General features: G+C 41.8%; 1 protein-coding gene across 1 annotated transcript; it reads right to left on the bottom strand.

The window, feature by feature from the left end:
* Positions 1-8,426: 8,426 nt before the first annotated feature.
* LOC134869568 (protein Wnt-2b-A) lies at positions 8,427-19,722 on the bottom strand. Its single transcript, XM_063891290.1, has 6 exons — positions 19,656-19,722; positions 17,658-18,315; positions 14,896-15,116; positions 11,880-12,157; positions 11,351-11,615; positions 8,427-9,692 (listed from the first exon to the last, which is right to left on the bottom strand). The coding sequence occupies exons 2-6, from the start codon at positions 17,837-17,839 to the stop codon at positions 9,463-9,465; spliced, it is 1,176 nt and encodes a 391-aa protein (XP_063747360.1). The 5' UTR covers positions 17,840-18,315; positions 19,656-19,722; the 3' UTR covers positions 8,427-9,462.
* Positions 19,723-20,171: the final 449 nt, after the last annotated feature.

The following is a 20,171-nucleotide window of genomic DNA, read 5'->3' on the forward strand; positions in this document are numbered from 1 at the left end:
CACACACACACACACACACACACACACACACACACACACACAACATAAAGCACTGCTTTTCCACATAAGCCCATAACTGTGTCCATTTTTTGGGTGATGCACTGTAACAAATGGTTAAAGGGCCTTTATTAAAACGCTGCCTCTCTGAAAAATGTAGCAAGTAGATGGAAATGTAATCAAGGGGCATTTTTTCCATGAGGGGAATAAACAAGGGAATGGATGAGGAGAGAGCAAATGCTAGATACGAGATTGTTGAAAACGTGTTTGCAGAAGAATGGCCTGTCACTGTTTTTGGCACCCTCACACACTCTAGTACTCGCACAGCCTCGTGAATCTCACACAGCACGGCAGAGTGTATACACTGGCAAATCCTATAAATCCATTTGAATACCACAACAGTCTTCATCTAATCTGTTTGTTTGAAATTTGTGATGAATCGGCAATTTTCAGCAGACCCGACGCAGGCCTTATCCACACCTTTTTGACCATGTTAAGGGTTGAGTTATTTCTCAACATGATTGGGTGAATGCCATTGGAGGAGTGTGTGTGTGTGTGTGTGTGTGTGTTCCATTTTATCTCACTCAATGAGTGAGTGGAGGTTGACTGTAAGGCTATCTGTCCCTCTCAGACACCCAATCTGTCTCTGTCACTGTGCATGCAGCCTGAGCACACTCACATTGATATACTGGCCTCAGTAACGTTACCTTTCTCAGATGCTGATATCGCATCACCACCGGGTTATTGTGCATTTTGTACTGGCCAGACAAAATAATTACTCACTTTAACTAACTACATTCAGTTTTTCGGTTGGACTTAATTGTAATCAAATGTATAATCTTGATCCAAGTTGAATTTATTTTAAAGTCTATTTCTCTCTCTGTTCTGACAAGCAGAGAGAAAGTTATCAGGGTGAAAGCTGCGCCTGTACTCAAGTGTCCTATTGAGTTTCCTCAAGTGACTTATCTCCTACCATCCCTGCTCGCATCTCGCTCTTCACTGGATCCAGACAGGGCTGAGCGCCACACTCATCCTGCCCTCCTCACACCAGAGAGGCCTCTCTTCTGGACCCGGTCCCACACTCAGGCCCCCTCTACCACCCATCCTCCTTACAGTGGGCAGAGTGCTGCATGATACTCAAGGTTATGGTCTTGGTGATGATGATGATGATGTTGACAGATCTTGGTGCTGCTAATACGAAGTGGACAGTGAAGTTGTAATCAAGAAACACTTGCTGCTATAGCAACCAATTTTAAAATACTGTACACATTTAATCAGCCGCCACAAACATTTGTATTGTTTCTTCAGATGTTAGATCAATACTGAAGAGAGGATATGATACCAGGGAGAGATGTTACTAAGTTTATGGCATCTGTTTACCATCTCACACAACTTGTGAGGTATATCTCAAGTCTCGTTTTATCAGTCTTATGTTCCCAACAGCACACGCTATGCTAATTCTGAATTATTTAAACTAATAAAAGTTTATTTGAATAATGATATTCTTGAAGTTTTAGACAAGGTTAAAAATAACATTGAAAAATATATAACTGAGAGCGGCACTGCGTGAGGTCTCCCCAGGGGACAAACACAAATAGATGTTTGAAATACTCCAACTGTCCAGCTCCACTATAGACACACACATAATATATACAAATGCTTAAAGTAGCACATCAGATTAAACAAACGAGATTAAATAGCACCTGAAATGGTCTTCTATGCTAACCCTGTTTGTTAAATCGGTATAAAAAGATGTGATTTTACATGGGGTCTTGATCTCACCACAAGGTGTATCAGGCAACCGGCACATACAGTAAACCTACATAAAACCCATTAGGAATAAATGTATTTCCCAAATATTGTGAGTGAGAGAACATTTGGTGATTTTCCGTGCGATTTCTTATTTTCTTATAGGGAACTTTTAATATTTTATCTGATTGTATTGCGGCAATTATCTCACGCATAGCTGCTTAAAGTTATGTTTTTCATGTTGTTTTCATGCTCATGTAAAAGTACAATCCCTATTTTAAATTGATTTGAACACATATCATCCACAATCAGTTGTGGGACCTTGTAAACTGACAATTAGGCAATAAGTTAAACTCAACATAGTCACTACAGAGGTTGTGACTATGACGGATGGTTTCAGAGATTCAGGTGATTTGGTTACCTGTAGTAGGAGGCTTTTCAAACATACCCTGCTTTCATTCTTTCTCCCTTACTCTCCCTCTCTGAGTCCACACTATAGGGTGAGCAAGTGTGTTGTATTAACGTAGAGATATATTGTCAGATTTAACCAAACAATGTAAGACACAGACCACCTTCAACATCACCTTCCCTTACTGCTTGTTACTCCATCAGATTACATGTTCCTTGTTCTGTTGTTGTTGCATGCAGCTTGGCTCTGTGTGGTAAACAGCTGTTGGTGTGTGTGCTCTAGTGTCTGATAAACACATTAGACTGTTGTTTACTTTCCCTTAAACTATCCCGGTTCAAACACTTGATAGAGACGGAGCTCCAAGCCAATATTGAAGATCTGAGCATCGTTATATTACTGTGGCTAGTGAGAATACACACACACACACAAACACATTTGATGAGCTAGTTTACTGTTTGTATAAAGTACAAGTATGTGCATAGTGCCAAAGCTTTTCCCTGCTTAAGGGGTTTCGTGTGACCATGCAGAATATAAGAGTTATTTATGCGTTTACACGCTGCGTGTTTTTGTTTAATGGGAGTGTAAGTGAGGGTTTGCATGTACGGTGTACGTGCGTGCGTATATCATTTCATATATGTTGTAGTGCTGGATCTATGATCTATAATATACACATGGCTACAGTCAAGTTACTGCTGCTGCCTGCCCCCACAGTCTCTGCACGAGAGGAGCACTTTTCCAGTTTTTGTTGAATCAAAACGTGTTCAAAGTCATCTTTAGTTACTGGAGGAGGATGTGGACACAGTATGATATTGCCAAAACAAGGTGTGGTGCATCCCAGCCTCTCTGTCTGACTGTGGGTAGGATTAAAAATAGCACAACCAATCTGCTGTTGTATTCCTTGCATTGTCTAGCTTTTTAGTTTTACATGACAATATGTTACATTTGCTACAGAGATTTAATTTTGTTCAGGATATTAGAGTCCAGTCTCTTGATTGTGTCATGTTGTCTATCCTATTATCATTCGTTATGGCCGAATTAGCTTTACATATTTACCTGAATTTAATGTTTAATTTTTCACATTTGAAGTAGCCAGTTGAAATGTTCTTCAGATTTCATATCTTTGTTAACAAGGAACAGTACAACCTCTAATCTATAATGGAATACAATTCTAGATATATGACATCAGGCTCCAGATTTAGGTGTTGTAGCATTAGTATCAAAGCTTTGTTAAGCTAGTGTGAAAGCTCTATTATACTTGATTGAATTATCTCCTTACAGAGAGTGGGAGGCCGAAGCATAAACAAGTCACTCTGAAAGGAGAAAGGGACGGATGAGTTTCCTTCTGTTGTTTTTGTTACTCCAGCACTTTATTGTAAAATTGAAATGATATTGTTCCTGTGGCAGCTCTGTGTAAATGTTTTGTGCACTGTATCCCTCCATTTCATGCCGAGGGCTTGCTCTGTTTACCACTGTTTACTGAGCGACTGAGGCTACTGTACTGTGTCCTTGCTCTCTATCAGCTGTCTCAGTGCTGGTAGTAGTTGAAGCCCAGTCGGGGGTAGTGTGGAGGGGAGGCTGACTATTGCTGCACTGGGCTGCTGGCATCAACAGACTGACTGTTAAGACGACACATGTGAAGTTAAAGATAATCCCACATTTCTCTAATTCAATAACTGGGCCAATATAAGTACCAATGAGAATATACTACTAATACTTATTCTTTAAGGATGAGCAGGACGGTGTTTGTTTGTGTGGTGTGAGTTTGCAATGTGTTGTACAAATGAATATGTGTGTATCTTTTGTGGTTTGTGATTTAAAGGTCAGGAGTCTAGCAGACTGGGAGTGAGATGTGGTAAACACATCTTCTTCACGCAACAATAAACACTCAGTTGTGAAAATGTTTGAGTACAGGTAGACACTACTAGATGTTTTCCCCTTTCACCAATATCCCTCTTAATAAGCTAAGGTCTACGTTATTTTTTGTTTGGTTTTTTATAGTTGTGTCCGGAGCACTGATTTTCTTGCCCCCTGCAGAGGTTTACGGAGACACAGTGTACCACCCATTTGCTTAGGCTGATTTAAAGTCACTGGGATGAGCTAAGATTTGGTTTGGTTTTTTGTGCATGCTGGGATGGCTCAGCACTATCTATCATTGTCACTCAGGTAGTCATGGTATCACTGTTAATGTTAGCATCAGTGTGTGTCAGCTGGTATCACTCACTGGTATCTATTTCTGTGAGGCCTACACAATTTGACCCTGACCCTGTATCTCTCCTGTTTCCCACACCTCTGTCTCTCGATGTCTGTGTGTGTGTGTTAGTGTGTATTGTCAGCACAAACCCCCAAATTCCCCAACATGTTTGTGGAATTTCGACTATTTTTCCAGGTCACCGTTGTTTGTGCCTTGCGAGGTGTGTCAGTAAATTCCCACACAGGGAGGGAGATAAACACACTCACACTGTCACAAGCTTATACAAACCTCGTCACATTGCAGCTCACACCTTGTAAGGTGAAGAATTCACAGCGACTAACTGTCTTAAATGTCTGTCTTAAATGTCCTTTAACCCTAATGGTGGCTGTCTGTGAGCCGAACCTTCAGAATATATTCTGCTATCAAACACTAGGCTTGACTTCTGGCCTAACAGTGAGGGAGTTATATCACAGATAAATTAGGGATGACAAATTGGTCCCGTGTCAATTTATGGAAAAACCATTGAGGTCAACATGCATACTGTTGTGTGTGTCAGTCAGTCATTGGAGCAATTATAGGAGCACTGGAAATGTTTAACATGTTATCCCTTTTTAGAAACGACAGAGCAACGCTCGCAGTTTTTTTCTTTATGTTTTAGGAGATAAGTGTTTTGTGTCATAATCCCCTTATTCCCTCAATGCAGACGTAGCAATCCATACTTTCTCTCCCTCTCTGTCTCTACACCCCTCAGGTCCTGGCAGGTCACGTAAATATTAGTCTGAGCTCCCTAATAAATCTTCACCTCCTACTGCTCCCACAGCCTCGCAACCCAAACCTGTTCCCAACAAAACTGCACCATCAAATACCTAATGGCTGACACCTTTCCCATCAGAGAGACAGAGCCAAAGGATAAAAAATGAATTGAAGGGTTGACAATGTAAGCTACACTGAAGGCCTGAATTTAATCCAGCAGAGCAGGTGGCTTTTATATAATAAATTCAACCATTTGGTGGCCAGCCAGAGAAGAGCTTAGCTACATGAGAAAGCCGTTAATATTGAGGAGGTGTCATCAGGCGACGGATCAGTGGGGGTCGCTCATAGTGCTGAATGTTCTCTGTTGATGCACCTAAACTTTCTGACCCCTGACCTCGACCAGACTCGGTACAAAAATGACCCAGGTTCTACTGGCCCTCAGGGGTAAACTCATCCCACCATACTTTCTGGTCACAAACTGTGAGTGACAGAGTAGAACAGCAGGCTAACATACTCACGGTTTTACCAGACAGGTGATAGGTGAGCTCAGGGGGCACTGAGGAGGTCCTATGGTAGCCTGCAGGTATGTACGTGTGAATGTGTGTGCGAAACAGATCGCATGGCTGACACCCGGACCACCCCAAGGTGAATGTTATTGGAAAATTGTGCGTGGGGTCTACGGCTAGATTCCCACAGACAGAAGCCTGTATCAGAGGCAAGAAGTAGGAGGGAGGCAGTTAGAGGGATGTGGCAGGTGGGGCGAGTAATGATGATGAATTGTGAGGAACACGGGTCTTTCTGCAGAGATTAAGATCTGCTGATAAACATGCCTGTAAGGTCTCCAGGTAACTCTATACATTTCTCACTCCCCTTCATCCATCCATGTGACTCCTCCTTTTTATGCATGACATCTCTTCCTTTTTCTATCTCTTAGTTTTTATACAGATTTGAGATGTTTTAGTTAACTGACACAGTGTAGGTGGTGGTGGTCTGCCATGTCCATGTACCTCAAGGCTACAGATGTTTATATATGTAATCAGAGTGGGGTGTTTCTTCTATTCTCAGGGTTGTTGTCATTTGGCAACCAGAGCTTAGAATGGACATGATTTACAGCCTGGACATCTAGTTGATAAATGTACATAACTGTCAGTACTGAGACAGATGTGGATGATAGTGAGAGAGAACAGAAATAAAGAGGACACAGTTGAGAATAACTGTTGATATTATATAAATAATTCAGCTGCCTAACAGTCTAAAGATACTACAGCAATGTGTGTGTCAGTATAAGGGTATGGTCACATAAAGTTTCTGTTCAACAAATTTGCCTCGCACTCAGTCGTGGAAAAGAGGATGATGTCATGGTTATGAAAAAGGAAATATTGATCTATTGGCCAACTAAGCACATACAGTACGTTTAGTCAATGTGGAGCAACGTGTGGATCATCTCACAGGCTTCTTCAGTTGAATGGATGATACAGAAAATGTTCATAGGACCGAAGCACATGTAACCCATTAAGACGTTAAACAATACGGGGTGCTAATGTTCAAGTATTTAAATTTTATCGAACCTAAGTTTGATCTGGAATAATTGTGGCTGTGATTTGGACCCAGTCAGATAACTTGGCCTTGCTGTGGAATTAAAGGATATTTCAAACTTGGATCTTGAGTCTTAGCTAACATGTAAGTACGATCTGAAACCAGGGATGACAATACATGCAAGACAATTACTTAGTGGTAGTACAATTTACTACCACATTTGTAAACCACTGAAAACTGAAAGGGAGCCCCCTCACAATGCCCATAATAGTCATGCATCAATACTGATATTATATAAAGGTCAGGTATGCACTCAAATAGCTGGATCGGGTATCATGAACAATCGGCTGACCTGGTATCTGACTAGCCTATTTTCATTAATAATAACTCAGTACATTTACATCTGTCTTTAGCTGTATGTTGTCAATTGTTTTGTTTTTTCAAAGTTCACAAAGCAACTTTGCCTTACACATAAAATATTAATCTTAGTCTCTTAAAAATAGGAGGCATGTCATCCTATTCAATAGAAATTCAAAACGATGTTCAACCAAGTTGATCATCTCCTGTGTGGCTTAATTTCTGTGCCCTCAGCAAGTGCAATCCCTCTCGCCTACAGCACGGCCTCCCAGCTGTTAAGACTAATGGTTTGTCTGTGAAACCCTGCAACAGGAATGTTCTCAGTGTGTCATCCAGGACACAGATAGACTCTGCTACAGAAGGCTGGCACTAGAATAGTCCCAATGACTGGAATTGCTCGATAATATTACCCTGAGGCACAATAAAGCTTATCTTATCTAATGATATGGGCCTCCAGTGGCTATTAAAATACCTCTTCTAAGATGTTCTCTGAGTTTTTTGTCTTCTTCTTCTTTCTTTATTAAGGTATCTGCAGGGCAGATCCTTGCATTTCCTGTGTCATGGAATTAGTTTGTCCTGAACATGAAAGCATCCTGTCCCAATCCTGGGCATGGAGAGATTATCTTATCACTGACGCACATTGACCAACACGGCATACAGGGTTAGAGCTTCACAGAAGAAACAGTTTGCTGAGTAAACAGGTAATGAATAAATGCTTAAGGCATCTATGCAGTTGTTTTACCCGCTACTTTCGTCTTAAGGTTGCCATTGTGTGTGTGCAGTATTCCTTTGAGTTCATGTTATCAGGATTCTCTGGGCTCTAAGGTAACAGAGATTGAACTGGAGTGAGAGTCTGGGGAGCAGAGGGGGCTGAGGCAGAGAAGATTGCTGGAAAGTATTCCCTTTGATAAGCCGGCCAAAAACCCTTTGATTAAATGTGGTCCCAGCAGGAGCCCACACTAGGTCCTCTGTGGCACGACCATGTCCAATCACCAGCTATCAACAGCCCAGAGTAATTACAGCCATCTAGTCATTAGCCTGGGACCCACCTGGAATTCCACATAGCGAGGGGTGGGAAGAGGCCAGCAGGGGTTGGGGTTTAGGTTGGGCCTTTAATCAAACACTTCCCTCCCCTTGACTGATATAACGCACCCCACCCCAACTCACACAGAATCAGCCTTTGTTACCAGCACAGATTGTATTATTACTGCCCCAGTGTCTCTCAACTCATGCTGGTGAGTAACATCGATGGTGTGTGTATATGTGTATGTGTGTGTGATGGGAATAACATGGCAGGTTATCACAGCAATACAGCGGAAACTTGCTCACTATCCTTCGCGGTCACACTGATTAGTTCTGCTCTGTCTGCATCTAGTCTCTTTTTTTGCCTTCAATCTTGTTTGTCTGGCCAAACAAAAAACAAAGATTTCAGTGTTTTACTAATGCACCATATATTTCATATGAACAAGGCAATATACACAGTTATACAGGCAAGTTGAAGAGCAGAGAAGGGAAAACAGTCTGATGTTGTAGTTATGTGTGACTCAATGACCATCCAGGCCATCTCCTTTTTCTTCTTATTTTCCTCAGCGGCAGTTCGTTGTCTCACACACTGGAACTAGAGTACACTGTATAATCATAATCATGGGAGTGCTCTTCTCTCTTCTGTTGTCAGCCAATGTAGTGCAGTCTCATCCGCAGATGAGAAATGAAACAACACTTAACAATTTAAATAAATCTCTTTAAAAAGCTTTTTTTCCTCTTTTGTTATACAGTTGCATTTAAAGTCCAAATGATGCATCCGTCCATTTATTCATCTAGTGTCCATCTCCTTGTCTTCTTTAGTCCATAGCCTGGACTTCTGTTTGTCCACACAGAGTCAAACTTATGCCTAGATGATCACTTCTCAAAGTGCACTTGTCAAGCTACTTCCCAAAGTCCAACCAAGTGTTCGTTTTTGGTAGAAAAGTGTGTATTTCCCCCTAAAAAGAGAAACAATTATGCGAGTATATGATGTTGTTGTATTAATACTGAATACGTTTGAAGGCTCAGTTAATATAAAAATGTGTCTTTAAAGCATCATGAAAGCAGCAAACCATTCTTAACCCAGAGCCACAGGCTCGAAAAAGGCCGTCTGGACTAATTCTTCAATAAAAGCCCAATCCACCCAAACCCCAATGTTTTCACTGGTTTCACCGTTCATCCTCTGATCCCAGCAGTTCAGTCACAGGGCCATTCACGAACCGGGGCTTATGGGTGGTAATTCATATTGATGGGTACTGAATTCTATTGCTTTCACAGAGACAGGTTGAAAAGCCATGCAATGATGAACCGAGAAGGGGGCAGGGGAGGGCGGAGACGCAGAGCACTTTTAGACAATCTTTCCCAGAATGCCATGTTCCACAGGATGTCCTGTAGTAAAGGGAAAAGGGGTGGGGTTCTATTACGGGGGGGCAGCGGGGCGTGTCCCTCAGGTCTGTTCCAACCATTCAGCTCGTTTGGGAGCTTTGCACGTGTGTATGTCCACAGCTTCCTCACAGTCCTTACACTCCACGGCACAGCACCATTTGAACTTGCACTCACACTTGGTGATTTGCTTGACTCTCGTGGTGTCGTAGCCCCGCCCACAGCACATGACCTCACAGCCATCTGTGCCGCGTGATGTCTTATTGCAGACCCGACCAGCCGTTCCCAGGGAGCCTGCACAGAGCACAAAAGAGGTTGGATAATAAAAGATGAAAGTTTACTAAAGCTAGTTTCTGGTCTGCTATGTTTTATTTCCCTGCCCGTTATTCTTACAAATCAACATCTGGCTGATCATTTTCTTTTGTCCTTATATTATTATTTGATGCATCAAATAGTCCACCATATTTACAGTGTGGACGCTGACTTCAATGGTTGGTCCAGCAACTTAAAAATGACAGAATTAACTCATGACAATCTTTGGCTTAGGGAAAGGCAGCTATAAACCTAAATGCTGAATAGAAATACATAACCCCATCTCTGCCTAGACAAATAGTGTTCATCTCAATATGCTTTTAACAAGTTTAGGTTCAGGGAATTGACTGTTAGTTGTTTCGGCATTACAATATAACATCTTTAGTTTACCTTTAGCTTTTCATTTGGTTGGATGTTGGACCTTCAGTAGCATGCCAGTCAGTTGATTGTATGGTAGTATTTTGCAGTCTGGCTATTACCTAACGCAGTGGCATGTAGTCTGTGTCTTATATGAATGTCATCCCCACAGAGATTAATTCTGGTGTTTTGTGTGTGAAGGTCCCTGTTTGAACTGCTACCTATCACAACAAGCTGCCCATAGAACAACAGACCCACACACACAACTATGCAGTGTTGGTAGAGTGGCCTATAGTTACACTGCCTTTCCCAAGCCACTGCTCCCTTTGAAGCCACAGTGTGTGTGTGTGTGTGTGTGTGTGTGTGTGTGTGTGTGTGTGTGTGTGTGTGTGTGTGTGTGTGTGTGTGTGTGTGTGTGTGTGTGTGTGTGTGTGTGTGTGTGTGTGTGTGTGTGTTAAATGGACAGTGGAGCGTGACAGACAGACAGGCTCTCACACTCTGAGGCCCACTCTGCCCTCCAGCTATGCTTAGTTCAGACAGACAGAGAGGGAGAGACTGTGACAGACAGAAAGAAGCATTTTTTTTTTTTTAAATTAGCTGTTTGTGTCCCTAGGCTGTGGATTCCACTGGGAAAGGTGAGAAAGAGGGGGTGGATGGACGAAGCGACGAAGGGAGAGATAGACAAAGGATGAGGAATAAGTAGATGGTGTTTCTGAGTCATGTACGTCGTGATGCTAAATATCGTAAGAGTTTGTCCGACAGCGTTTCATCCATTAACCAGCCAATTAAAAACAATCTGAAATAAATAGCTGCATTGTAAAGGCTGATCAAACACATTGTCATTCCGTGTGTGTGTGTGTGTGTGTGTGTGTGTGTGTGTGTGTGTGTGTGTGTGTGTGTGTGTGTGTGTGTGTGTGTGTGTGTGTGTGTGTGTGTGTGTGTGTGTGTGTGTGTGTGTGTGTGTGTGTGTGTGTGTGTGTGTGTGTGTGTTGACAAAGACTGATAGAGGTCAGGTGGTCACAGAACAACCATGTCCCCAGGGTACAAGGATATTAGCTTCCACCGACATCACACGGGAGTACTGATGTGTTATCTGACTACCATTACACACACACACACACACACACACACACAATAGTCATGCATGAACATACACACAATATACACATAACACCCCTAAAACACAACACAGTCGGGGTCATCCATCAACACCCATGAGAAACTGCCTCTCTGCGTCTCTAAGCCCAGTCCACCCTCTTCATCTTCTCTCCGTTTAGTCATACCTGCAGTTTTGTCTTGTAGGCAGTAATCCGGAGAGTTCTCAAAGTAGACCAGGTCGTTCTTGGTGGCCTTCCTGAAGGCTTTGTTAGCTACAGCGAAGCCTGTCCCATCCTGATTCATGGTCACCTCGATGGCCCCGTTGTATTTTCTCCTCAGATAGTCCCCGGTCTTCCTGAAGTCTGACATGGCCATCCAACATGTCCGCAGCGTGCAAGAGCCACTCACACCGTGGCATTTACACTCCAGCTTCATGAACCGCTTTACAGCCTAGAAACATAGAGAGAAGTGGGAAATTTGTCTTTGTGGTTTTAGGCATCATGACATATGGTTCTGAAAATGCAGTTCTAAAGCGGAAGCGCTTCAGTCTTAATGTTCTTATTTTATTGCTGTGACCATCACAGACAAAACGTTTGTTTCAATAAATAAATCTCAGGCCCCAATATATATACTACGCAATAGCTTTTGATCTGTTACTGTAAATCAGTGATTTCTAGGAAACCCCACCTATAAACTAACAATTTAGAAACTTACTGTTCTACCACAGCGGTTGTTGTGTAGGTTCATGAGCGCCCGTGCATCTCGGACAGTCCTTTCTTTTGCATCTATGAAGGCTTTGGCAAACTTTATCCCATAGTTGATGTTATCACTACAGCCACCCCAGTCAAAATCTCCTCTGTCATCGCTAGACCGTCCACGCTTGTGAGGGTCGCAGTTACACGTCTTCAGCTCCCCCTGGCTGCAGGCGCGAGTGAGCGCATACACCACTCCTGCAGAGGAGATTGCGTAGACGAATGCTGCTTCACGACTACCTGATAAAGTAATAGAAAGCACAAAAGAAACCAAGAGTTAAGACTGAAGTAGGCAACAAAAAAAAATCAACCAGTAATTGCTATAACTCATATTTTGCAATACAATTAATTCTCTATGATCTAAAAACTTTCACATCCCACATGTTAACATACATTCACAGATACACATAATGCTTTAACCCGTTCTGGGCCTGAGCCATCAGGACATGAAGGTGCAGCTGACGGGGGCATATCAGGCCTGATGTGGAGTATAGGACAGCTCTGTTTAAATATTATCATGGAAATAATCCCAGCTGCGCGGCTCTTCTCTGCTCACATAAATTGTTTAAATACAGACACAGTGATACCCCATTAATCAGCGCCAGGGTGATGTCATGACAGCATTTTCTACCATTGCTGTGCTTTTCTAGTCTCTTTAGTCCTTTACAATATGACTCATCTATTGTGTGGCCAAAGACACATAGAGAATTAGATATAGTAGTTAGTCACAGTTGCTTTTTGCAGCACTCGTGGGAGTGAATTTCGCAAAAGACAACAGCCAGAGACAGAAGAATTTGTCCACCTTTAGTCACAGCCTAACAGAAATATGGTGTTCACTTGCTGCCGCTGTACTCTCACACAACATAAAACAAATTAAAACACATCAAATGCTATTTCAGATAGAAGAAAATGATGTACCTAAAGTGACATTTGAATTTCCCCAATGAGCATATTGCTCCCTTGTTTGATCTCTGCAACTTGTAACATAAAAGTAAACATGTCCCGCACAGGTCTGCATCTTTTTGAATCGTACAGAAAGTTAAAAGCTCATGTGTTGTTATTTATAAGTGCTGCAGAGTGAATTGTTAGCTGGTCTTGTTTGTGAGAACATGACGTAGTCACTGGAATACAGATTTCCACAAATACTGTACTTTTGTTTTGCAAATCTTATTCAAGATATGAAGATTGCAGAAATGTGTGTAATGTCCATTGTCTGTGTGTCTCTCTTTCGCACCATGTTCTTGTGGTTGAGTTGGCGTTTTTTTGTTGTTGCAATAAGCAAAAAGCAAATGAATAATCTTCTGAAGGCAGCTTTAAAAAAAAAAATCACTTTCGTGCTCCCCAGATGATGAACTCTTTCTATTTTGGACCCTACTTAAGCCTTTCTTCAGCCCCGTCTTCAGGCTAAAATTTAAAATCCAATGTTTAGCCCCTGACTATATAAGACAGTTTTATTTTTAGTCTGATCACAAACTCAAGTCCGAAGAAGTATTTAAATGCTGTATAGCAAATGTCCCATAGTCGTAATGCTATATGTGTAGGATATATCAACACATCAGATTTACGAATTATATTTTGATCCGACAAATGAACATGTTCATACATGAGAATAGCAAGATTTCATATTTTTGTTAAAAAGACTTTAAGTATACTCAAGTACCAGCACTTCAAGCCAACATCACAAAACTATCTGATATAGTCATTTTTAAACACGACTAAGGGTGGGGCACTTTGTATCTGAAAACAAGCTTCAGTCTGCAGACCTATCTGAACTAGCCTGGGCCAGAGGAGTTTGTGTGATCCAACCTGCTTGCTCTCTATTCACTGGAATGTCCCGTTCCATCTCTGGGGGTGAGGAGAAGGGGGCAGTGGGTGCTACCTGTGGGGGGTGTATGTGGGGGAGGACAGAGGAGGGCATAGCTTGTCATCATTCAGACCTGCGCAGTTTGTCTGACAGTGAGAATATCTCACTAAATATTTACATATACATTAGTGTTTATTCTTTTCCACCAAACACACACACATACACACATGTAGCCTGTATCTCTTTATCTGCTTTATGCATCGACGACAATGAGAAACAATAACATTACAGGTGCTTTGAAACAAGCCGTTATTTTGTGCACCTTAAAACCAAATCAACTACAATTAACTGCTGTAACTAAAGCAATTACCATTGTGCTTTTTTCCAACAACAACAAAGTTAAGAAAAAGCGAAGGCATAATCCCTAAAATATAGCATGTGAGCATCACTCTTTGTACTAGTTGCACTGCATGCAACATTGGCTTATAGGTACATCACTGCGTCGTGGCTCTGCATTCAGCTGTAATTATCTATAATGGCTGTTGGAATATTACTATGAGCTAAGAAGTGATTGACAAATCATACATTCATTTTCTTAGCAAAATAACCAACTGACATATAGGATGACATCAGGTGTTTCGATGAAGAGGCCCTGTTCCTCAGCTATTCAATATAATCATGATTCAGACTGTGTTGTTAGAACACCCTTATACTGTAAGGAGGAACTAAAATGTACTTGCACAAGCAAGTAGGAAAATATATATGTTGTTTGTATATGTTTGTGTGCCTGTGTCCAAATATGTGTAGGCATGAATCTTTTACAGAGCAGAGAGGTCTGGCAGGAGAAACAAAACAAAATGACAACAAGCCCGCGTTTCGAAGCCTGTGTGTTTATTGACGAGGCATAAGGCATTACAACAGTCCATTAGCGATTATAAACACCGAGCACCAGCGTACGTCAGTATGAGAAGGAAGGATTGGAGAAAGAACAGAGCACGGGGAGAAGGGGGGAAAGGAAAAGGGAGAGATAAGGCAGCGAAAGTGAAGAAGAAGGATGAGAATGAGGGTTGAGATTTTAGCAGATGGGGCTCAGGTTCAGGCTCAGTATCTTTACTCTTGGGCCAAACATTCAGTAATCAGACAGGGAGACGTGTAGACACACCCATGGACTTACTCCGTAGCAAGACACGTCCAAACACGGTGTGGTCGCGGTCCAGCGTGCTGCAGTTCCAGCGGTGGTGTCTAAACTGGTGCTGGCATTCTCTGATCCACTCTTTGGTGCCTTCGCCGATGGCCTGCATGATGTCTGGATGGCGCTGGCAGAGATGCCGCTGCTTGTTCACCAAACCTGGGATGTTGTCGCAGATCACACGGGCCCCAAGAGCACCGATGTACCTGAGGAGGAAAAACACACAAGAAACTACTAGGGGGTTTTGAACTGAATACTCACCATCTTCATTCAAGACTTGTTGAATATGTAGTGCAGGAGTAATTGATGGTATATTGCAATAAATGACCACAGATAGGTGCCCTCATATAGTAGGTGTATACACGTGTGGATACACACTCACTCAAAGGTGGTGAGTGGCTTGAAGGAGAGCTGCAGTAACAGTCCTCTGTGAGTCAGAGTTCACTACACTTAACAGTTTAAGGTTTGCGAGCAGGAGGGGAGTGGAAACCATTTACTCCGCTCTCCAAATAAATAAGCACTTAACCTCTCCCCACAAGACTTGCATGTGTGTTTAAATGTTTCCCAATGGGATAGTTGAAATCACGTCGTCACAAATCAGAGCACAAAGTCTGGGTCCTCCAATAACCCTGTTAAACTAAGACCCCATTTACTAATTGTATTCCTTTGTCTTCTGCCTGTTCCCACTAATGCTTATCTAACTCACAGTTCTCTTGTGTGTCTCCTCCAATCTTTCTCCCTGCCCTTATAAAACAGATTCCTACAGTATCCTAACAAGATAAATGCTCCCTCAAGCTTACCCAAATTATATTCTAGATTTCATTGTGTGCATCTTGGTGGCTGCAGGGCTTTGGCGGGTCAGCTGTTGGAGGTCAGGGAGCGTGTAGCTGTGTGGTCGTGTTTTACGAGGCTGGGCAAGAGGATGGAGACTGGAGGCTCTCTGCTCCCCAGAGAGGGATTAGAGAAGAGGAATAGGAACAGAGTGCTCATCAAAGGAAAGGGCCAGAGTAGCAATTCACACTTAATTTTCTCTCTTTCGCTGTGAGAGTCAAAAGGATTTGTGGATTTTATAGGACGGTAAATCATTATCTCCAGGTCTAAAACAACATGCTGTAAATCCCAGGGACTATACTGTGAATCACAGAAGAGAGACACAGATTGAAAATGCTTCTATGACGTGGCTGATATTACATTGGCGTATTGTTGCCCTGTCGTCTTCTATAGGGGCACAGAAGACACACTTCTGTAAAAATGTGATTCACCTTAATCTTGGGATTTCCTGTCAAATATTCTTAAGATACAACAGGTAAGTAAAGTCAATTTGCTTTTCTGCTATGTCCCTATAGTCAAACTTGCAACTGCCTGGCCAAGACATGCACAGTTTCCGTTCAGACAGTAAACACTGTGGGTTCTCTTTATATTTCACAAGAAATCTTAATGTGCTAAAATGTATTTGACTTACGTAATACATGCTTTTTTCTAACATTTTGTCAAATTGCAACATCCCGCAATTATCTTTGCGACCCACTCTGGGGTGTTAAAGGCCCTGATCTAACCATATCATCACTTACTGTACACCAACAGAACTGTGTTAAACAGATACTGTATCTCCTGCACTAAATTCCCCTCAAAGCCAATAATGCGCAGCCAAAGCCATGACATACACTCTCTCCCACTACTCCCCATAACTGCTTTTAATCTACACAAACTATTAGGCATTCCATCACCCCCATACCCGCCCACACACAGACACTTCTCCTATAAACACACTCACACACATGGACATTTTCACTATGTTATTGTGCAGGCAATGAGATATTTTTTCACCCCTCACCTATGCTCTAGATGGCTGGTTTTGGGGTATTTTAGTGAAGTGTGTGTGAGTGTGCGCGTGTCTGTGTATGTGTGTGTGGTACCTGGTGAATTAATGACTGCTCTGCCTTGCTGAACGCAGGCCCCAGCTGAGTTGAACACGCGCACAGCCAACAGCGCCGACATGAATTACATTTATCGCTTTATTATTATTGCTCAATATGGCAGGCCAACAAACTGACAGGAAAAGAAAATGCTTCTAAAAACACAATCCTAAGGAAGATTGACTCTAGTTTACAAAGTCATAATTTAGATTTTACACTTGTAATGCTTCATCGTGTTTTAGCTCTTTTTTCCTGGCGCATATCATTTTGAATTAAATGAAGTGATGACAGAAAAAGCACATTTATGTTTCTCTTTGCAGTTATTTCCCAATAAAATTGATAGGGCAAAAACGTTCACGGCCAATGAAACCCTATTGCATTAGTATTTCATTTGCAAAAAATAAAAAATAATGGATAGTTAATAATAATTACTAAAAGTAAAAATGACTTAATCGCATAGTGAGTCCGCGATAATAAATGAACGATCCTCGAACCTAATAGTGGTCTTGTCCGTCTGCTGTTGGAAAATACCTGCTGTAAATTAGTTAGAACCGATGTTGCCTTTTCTTTTGGAAAATCTTTTATTTTTTAAATAATCATAAATTCGTTGGCATTTTAAGTTCTTAACGAAAACATAACGCTTGTCAAACGTCCCTGCTCCGTTTCAAATGATTAATATCAATAATAATACTTATAATAATAATAATGTTCTTTGTTTCCTTGTAATTGTTTATTTAAAATAATATTCAAATTCAGTATGATTTCGTCCAGGTTAAATGTCATTGGCAAGCAGCTAGGCCTGTAGGTGTGATGAATGCAGACAGTACTCACCACCATGAAGAGTCCACCCGAGGCGTCACCAACAGCAGGAGCAGCAGACACGCACAGTAAATCCTCGAACTGGCACCGGAGTTTTGGCATGAAGAAGACCGGGGGGAGAGCTTGGCTCCAGGCGAACCACAGCTCCGAATCCGGGAAGCCCGGAGGCTCAGAATCCTGTTTAAACCCAGCATGGTTCTGCGCTTTTTTAACCACCAAAAATGTCCGAAAAATAAAAGATTTGAGGGTAAAGGCCGGCTTTAAAAGACAATGTTTAATGTGAAGTAGGTTAAGCACCCATTCAGAATGTAGGCCTCATTATCCAGTGTGTTGCTCCATATTATTAGCGCAACTGTCAGGAGTGTGAGGAGCGCGTTTTCGGTGCCATGCGCGCAACAGACTCTCCACTGAGCACTTGTAGCGCCCGACAGGAGTTTCACCTGGGAAGACGAGCAACAAATGTCGGTTATGACACTTCTCTAGTCTGAACCTCAAACACTTATCCTTAGTTTTGGTTTACTTCAGAGAAAATCATATGTTCCGAATCAAAGCTCGAGCCAAATGTTGGCAGATGTGAGACTTGCTGCAGTTCTTTCGGCTGTATGACTCTGTGCTGGTCGGATGCTCCCATCGGACCTTTCCTTTATCAGTGCGCTGTGGACAGTCAGAGCTGAGTGAGAGAGAGAGAGAGAGGGGGGGGGGGGGGGGAGAGATGAGGGAGGGCTTGCCGCTGACGGGGTCTCTCGCCCATTGGGCAGATGCAGGGGTTACAGAGTTTGACTGGAAATATTAAATAGGGATGTTTGGAGGTGTGTGTGTGTGTGTGTGTGTGTGTGTGTGTGTGTGTGTGTGTGTGTGCGTGTGCGTGTGCGTGTGTGTGTGTGCGCGCGTGCATGCGTGTGTGTGTGTTTTGTTGATAGGTGTCATAGGTGATGATGCTGTTGGTGTCGAGATGTTGAAATGTTGGAAATGTGTGGGGAGTTCATCCATACACACAGTCAAAATTAGTTTTGATTAATGTTGGCGCCTTCATTTTACAACCTAGTAAAACCGGATAATTAAACCACAGGGGGAAACAAATATAATTACCAATGATTTTTTTCCCTTTATATGAAAAATATAAGATTTGGAAGCAGAAAAATACCAAATGTCCTTCAAGCTCCTTTAAGTTGGAAATCCAAATGTTATTGCAGCAACAGATATGCCATAGTGCACATGTTATTCTTAGAGATATTACTTAACTAATATCCAATGTAATTGTCAACCATTCCTAATTACAATCAACATAATCATATTCACTGTACATGTGTTTCATTGTAATTGTAATCCTCATGCTGTTCCACATATAACTGTAATCCGTTCACTTTTTACTACGTAACATATACAGTAATGTTAACACAATGTGCCAAACAGCTGCTGATAGATTTTTTCTTCCTTGTGGCTGAATCTGGCACAGTTATATCACATTGATATTCAGAAATGAGTGCTGTGCCTTATTAAGATATCAAAGTTAGTAAATCTGTGATATTTTTTAAGTTATTATTAAATCAGGGTATTTTTTTTTAGTTTGGGTTGCAAGATTACAGGAGAACTGTCCCATTTCCTTAAGTTTCATTGAATAGTGTAGCATGGAGAACCCATTATATTTTGGAACAGATCAAAATCAGATTTGAAAATCATTTCTTACGTTTGTTACAATAGCAAGATCTGGGCACAGCCTTAGTGGACGTCTGTGCTTTTGGAGTCTCCTTTAAGTCAGAATACCAAATGCATATTTAAATGTTGGTTATGCGTGAAGCCATGCACCACCTCAAGAACAGCAGAAATAAAAACTAAGAGAATAAAGAATGGGAAGGGAATGTGGGACAGGGAGAACAGAGCCAAATAGTCCAGTGGAACAGCACTATGGCCTAAATATGAACCACATGTGTAAGACAGAAAGTGCTGAGACCGCTTGAAATAGGCACACACACATACAGTACAATGTCCCTGGAGAGCAACCATCCTTACCTTTTGCCCATGCATGTGTGTGCATCTTCAGATCGTCTGTTGGCTTTGCAGTGAGCTGTCATCCATCATCACATCTCTGATATTTCTCTTTGTCCTTAAATGAACCTTTACAAAACAAACTGACTTTGAGTATCCAAAGCTGTATCCCAAACTTTAAAAATGTTAACAGACACAAATTCTCACCAAATTTGATCTGCCTAGACATGAACTTCTCCGGGTAGTTTATGATTGGATTAAGAATACCACAGTTGATTCAGCTGACCCAGCAGTGCTACAAACAAGTAAACAAATCAGGAAAATCCTTGTTGGAATTGAAACTTTTAGAATGTCGCAAACTGCTATTTCATGAAAAGCTTGGGAAAAAAGCTCTTGTGTTTATGCCAAAGCTGCTGTTAAAGCTAAGCTCCTTTTAGAGACATTTGTATTTCTGCTTAAAGCTCGGGCAGGCAGGCTGGCTGCTGTCAGAATCGGACACACACATACACACACTTTTAACACACACATTTTCAGACAGAG

The sequence above is a fragment of the Eleginops maclovinus genome, chromosome 1, assembly GCF_036324505.1.
Source record: "Eleginops maclovinus isolate JMC-PN-2008 ecotype Puerto Natales chromosome 1, JC_Emac_rtc_rv5, whole genome shotgun sequence".
Taxonomy (NCBI): domain Eukaryota; kingdom Metazoa; phylum Chordata; class Actinopteri; order Perciformes; family Eleginopidae; genus Eleginops; species Eleginops maclovinus.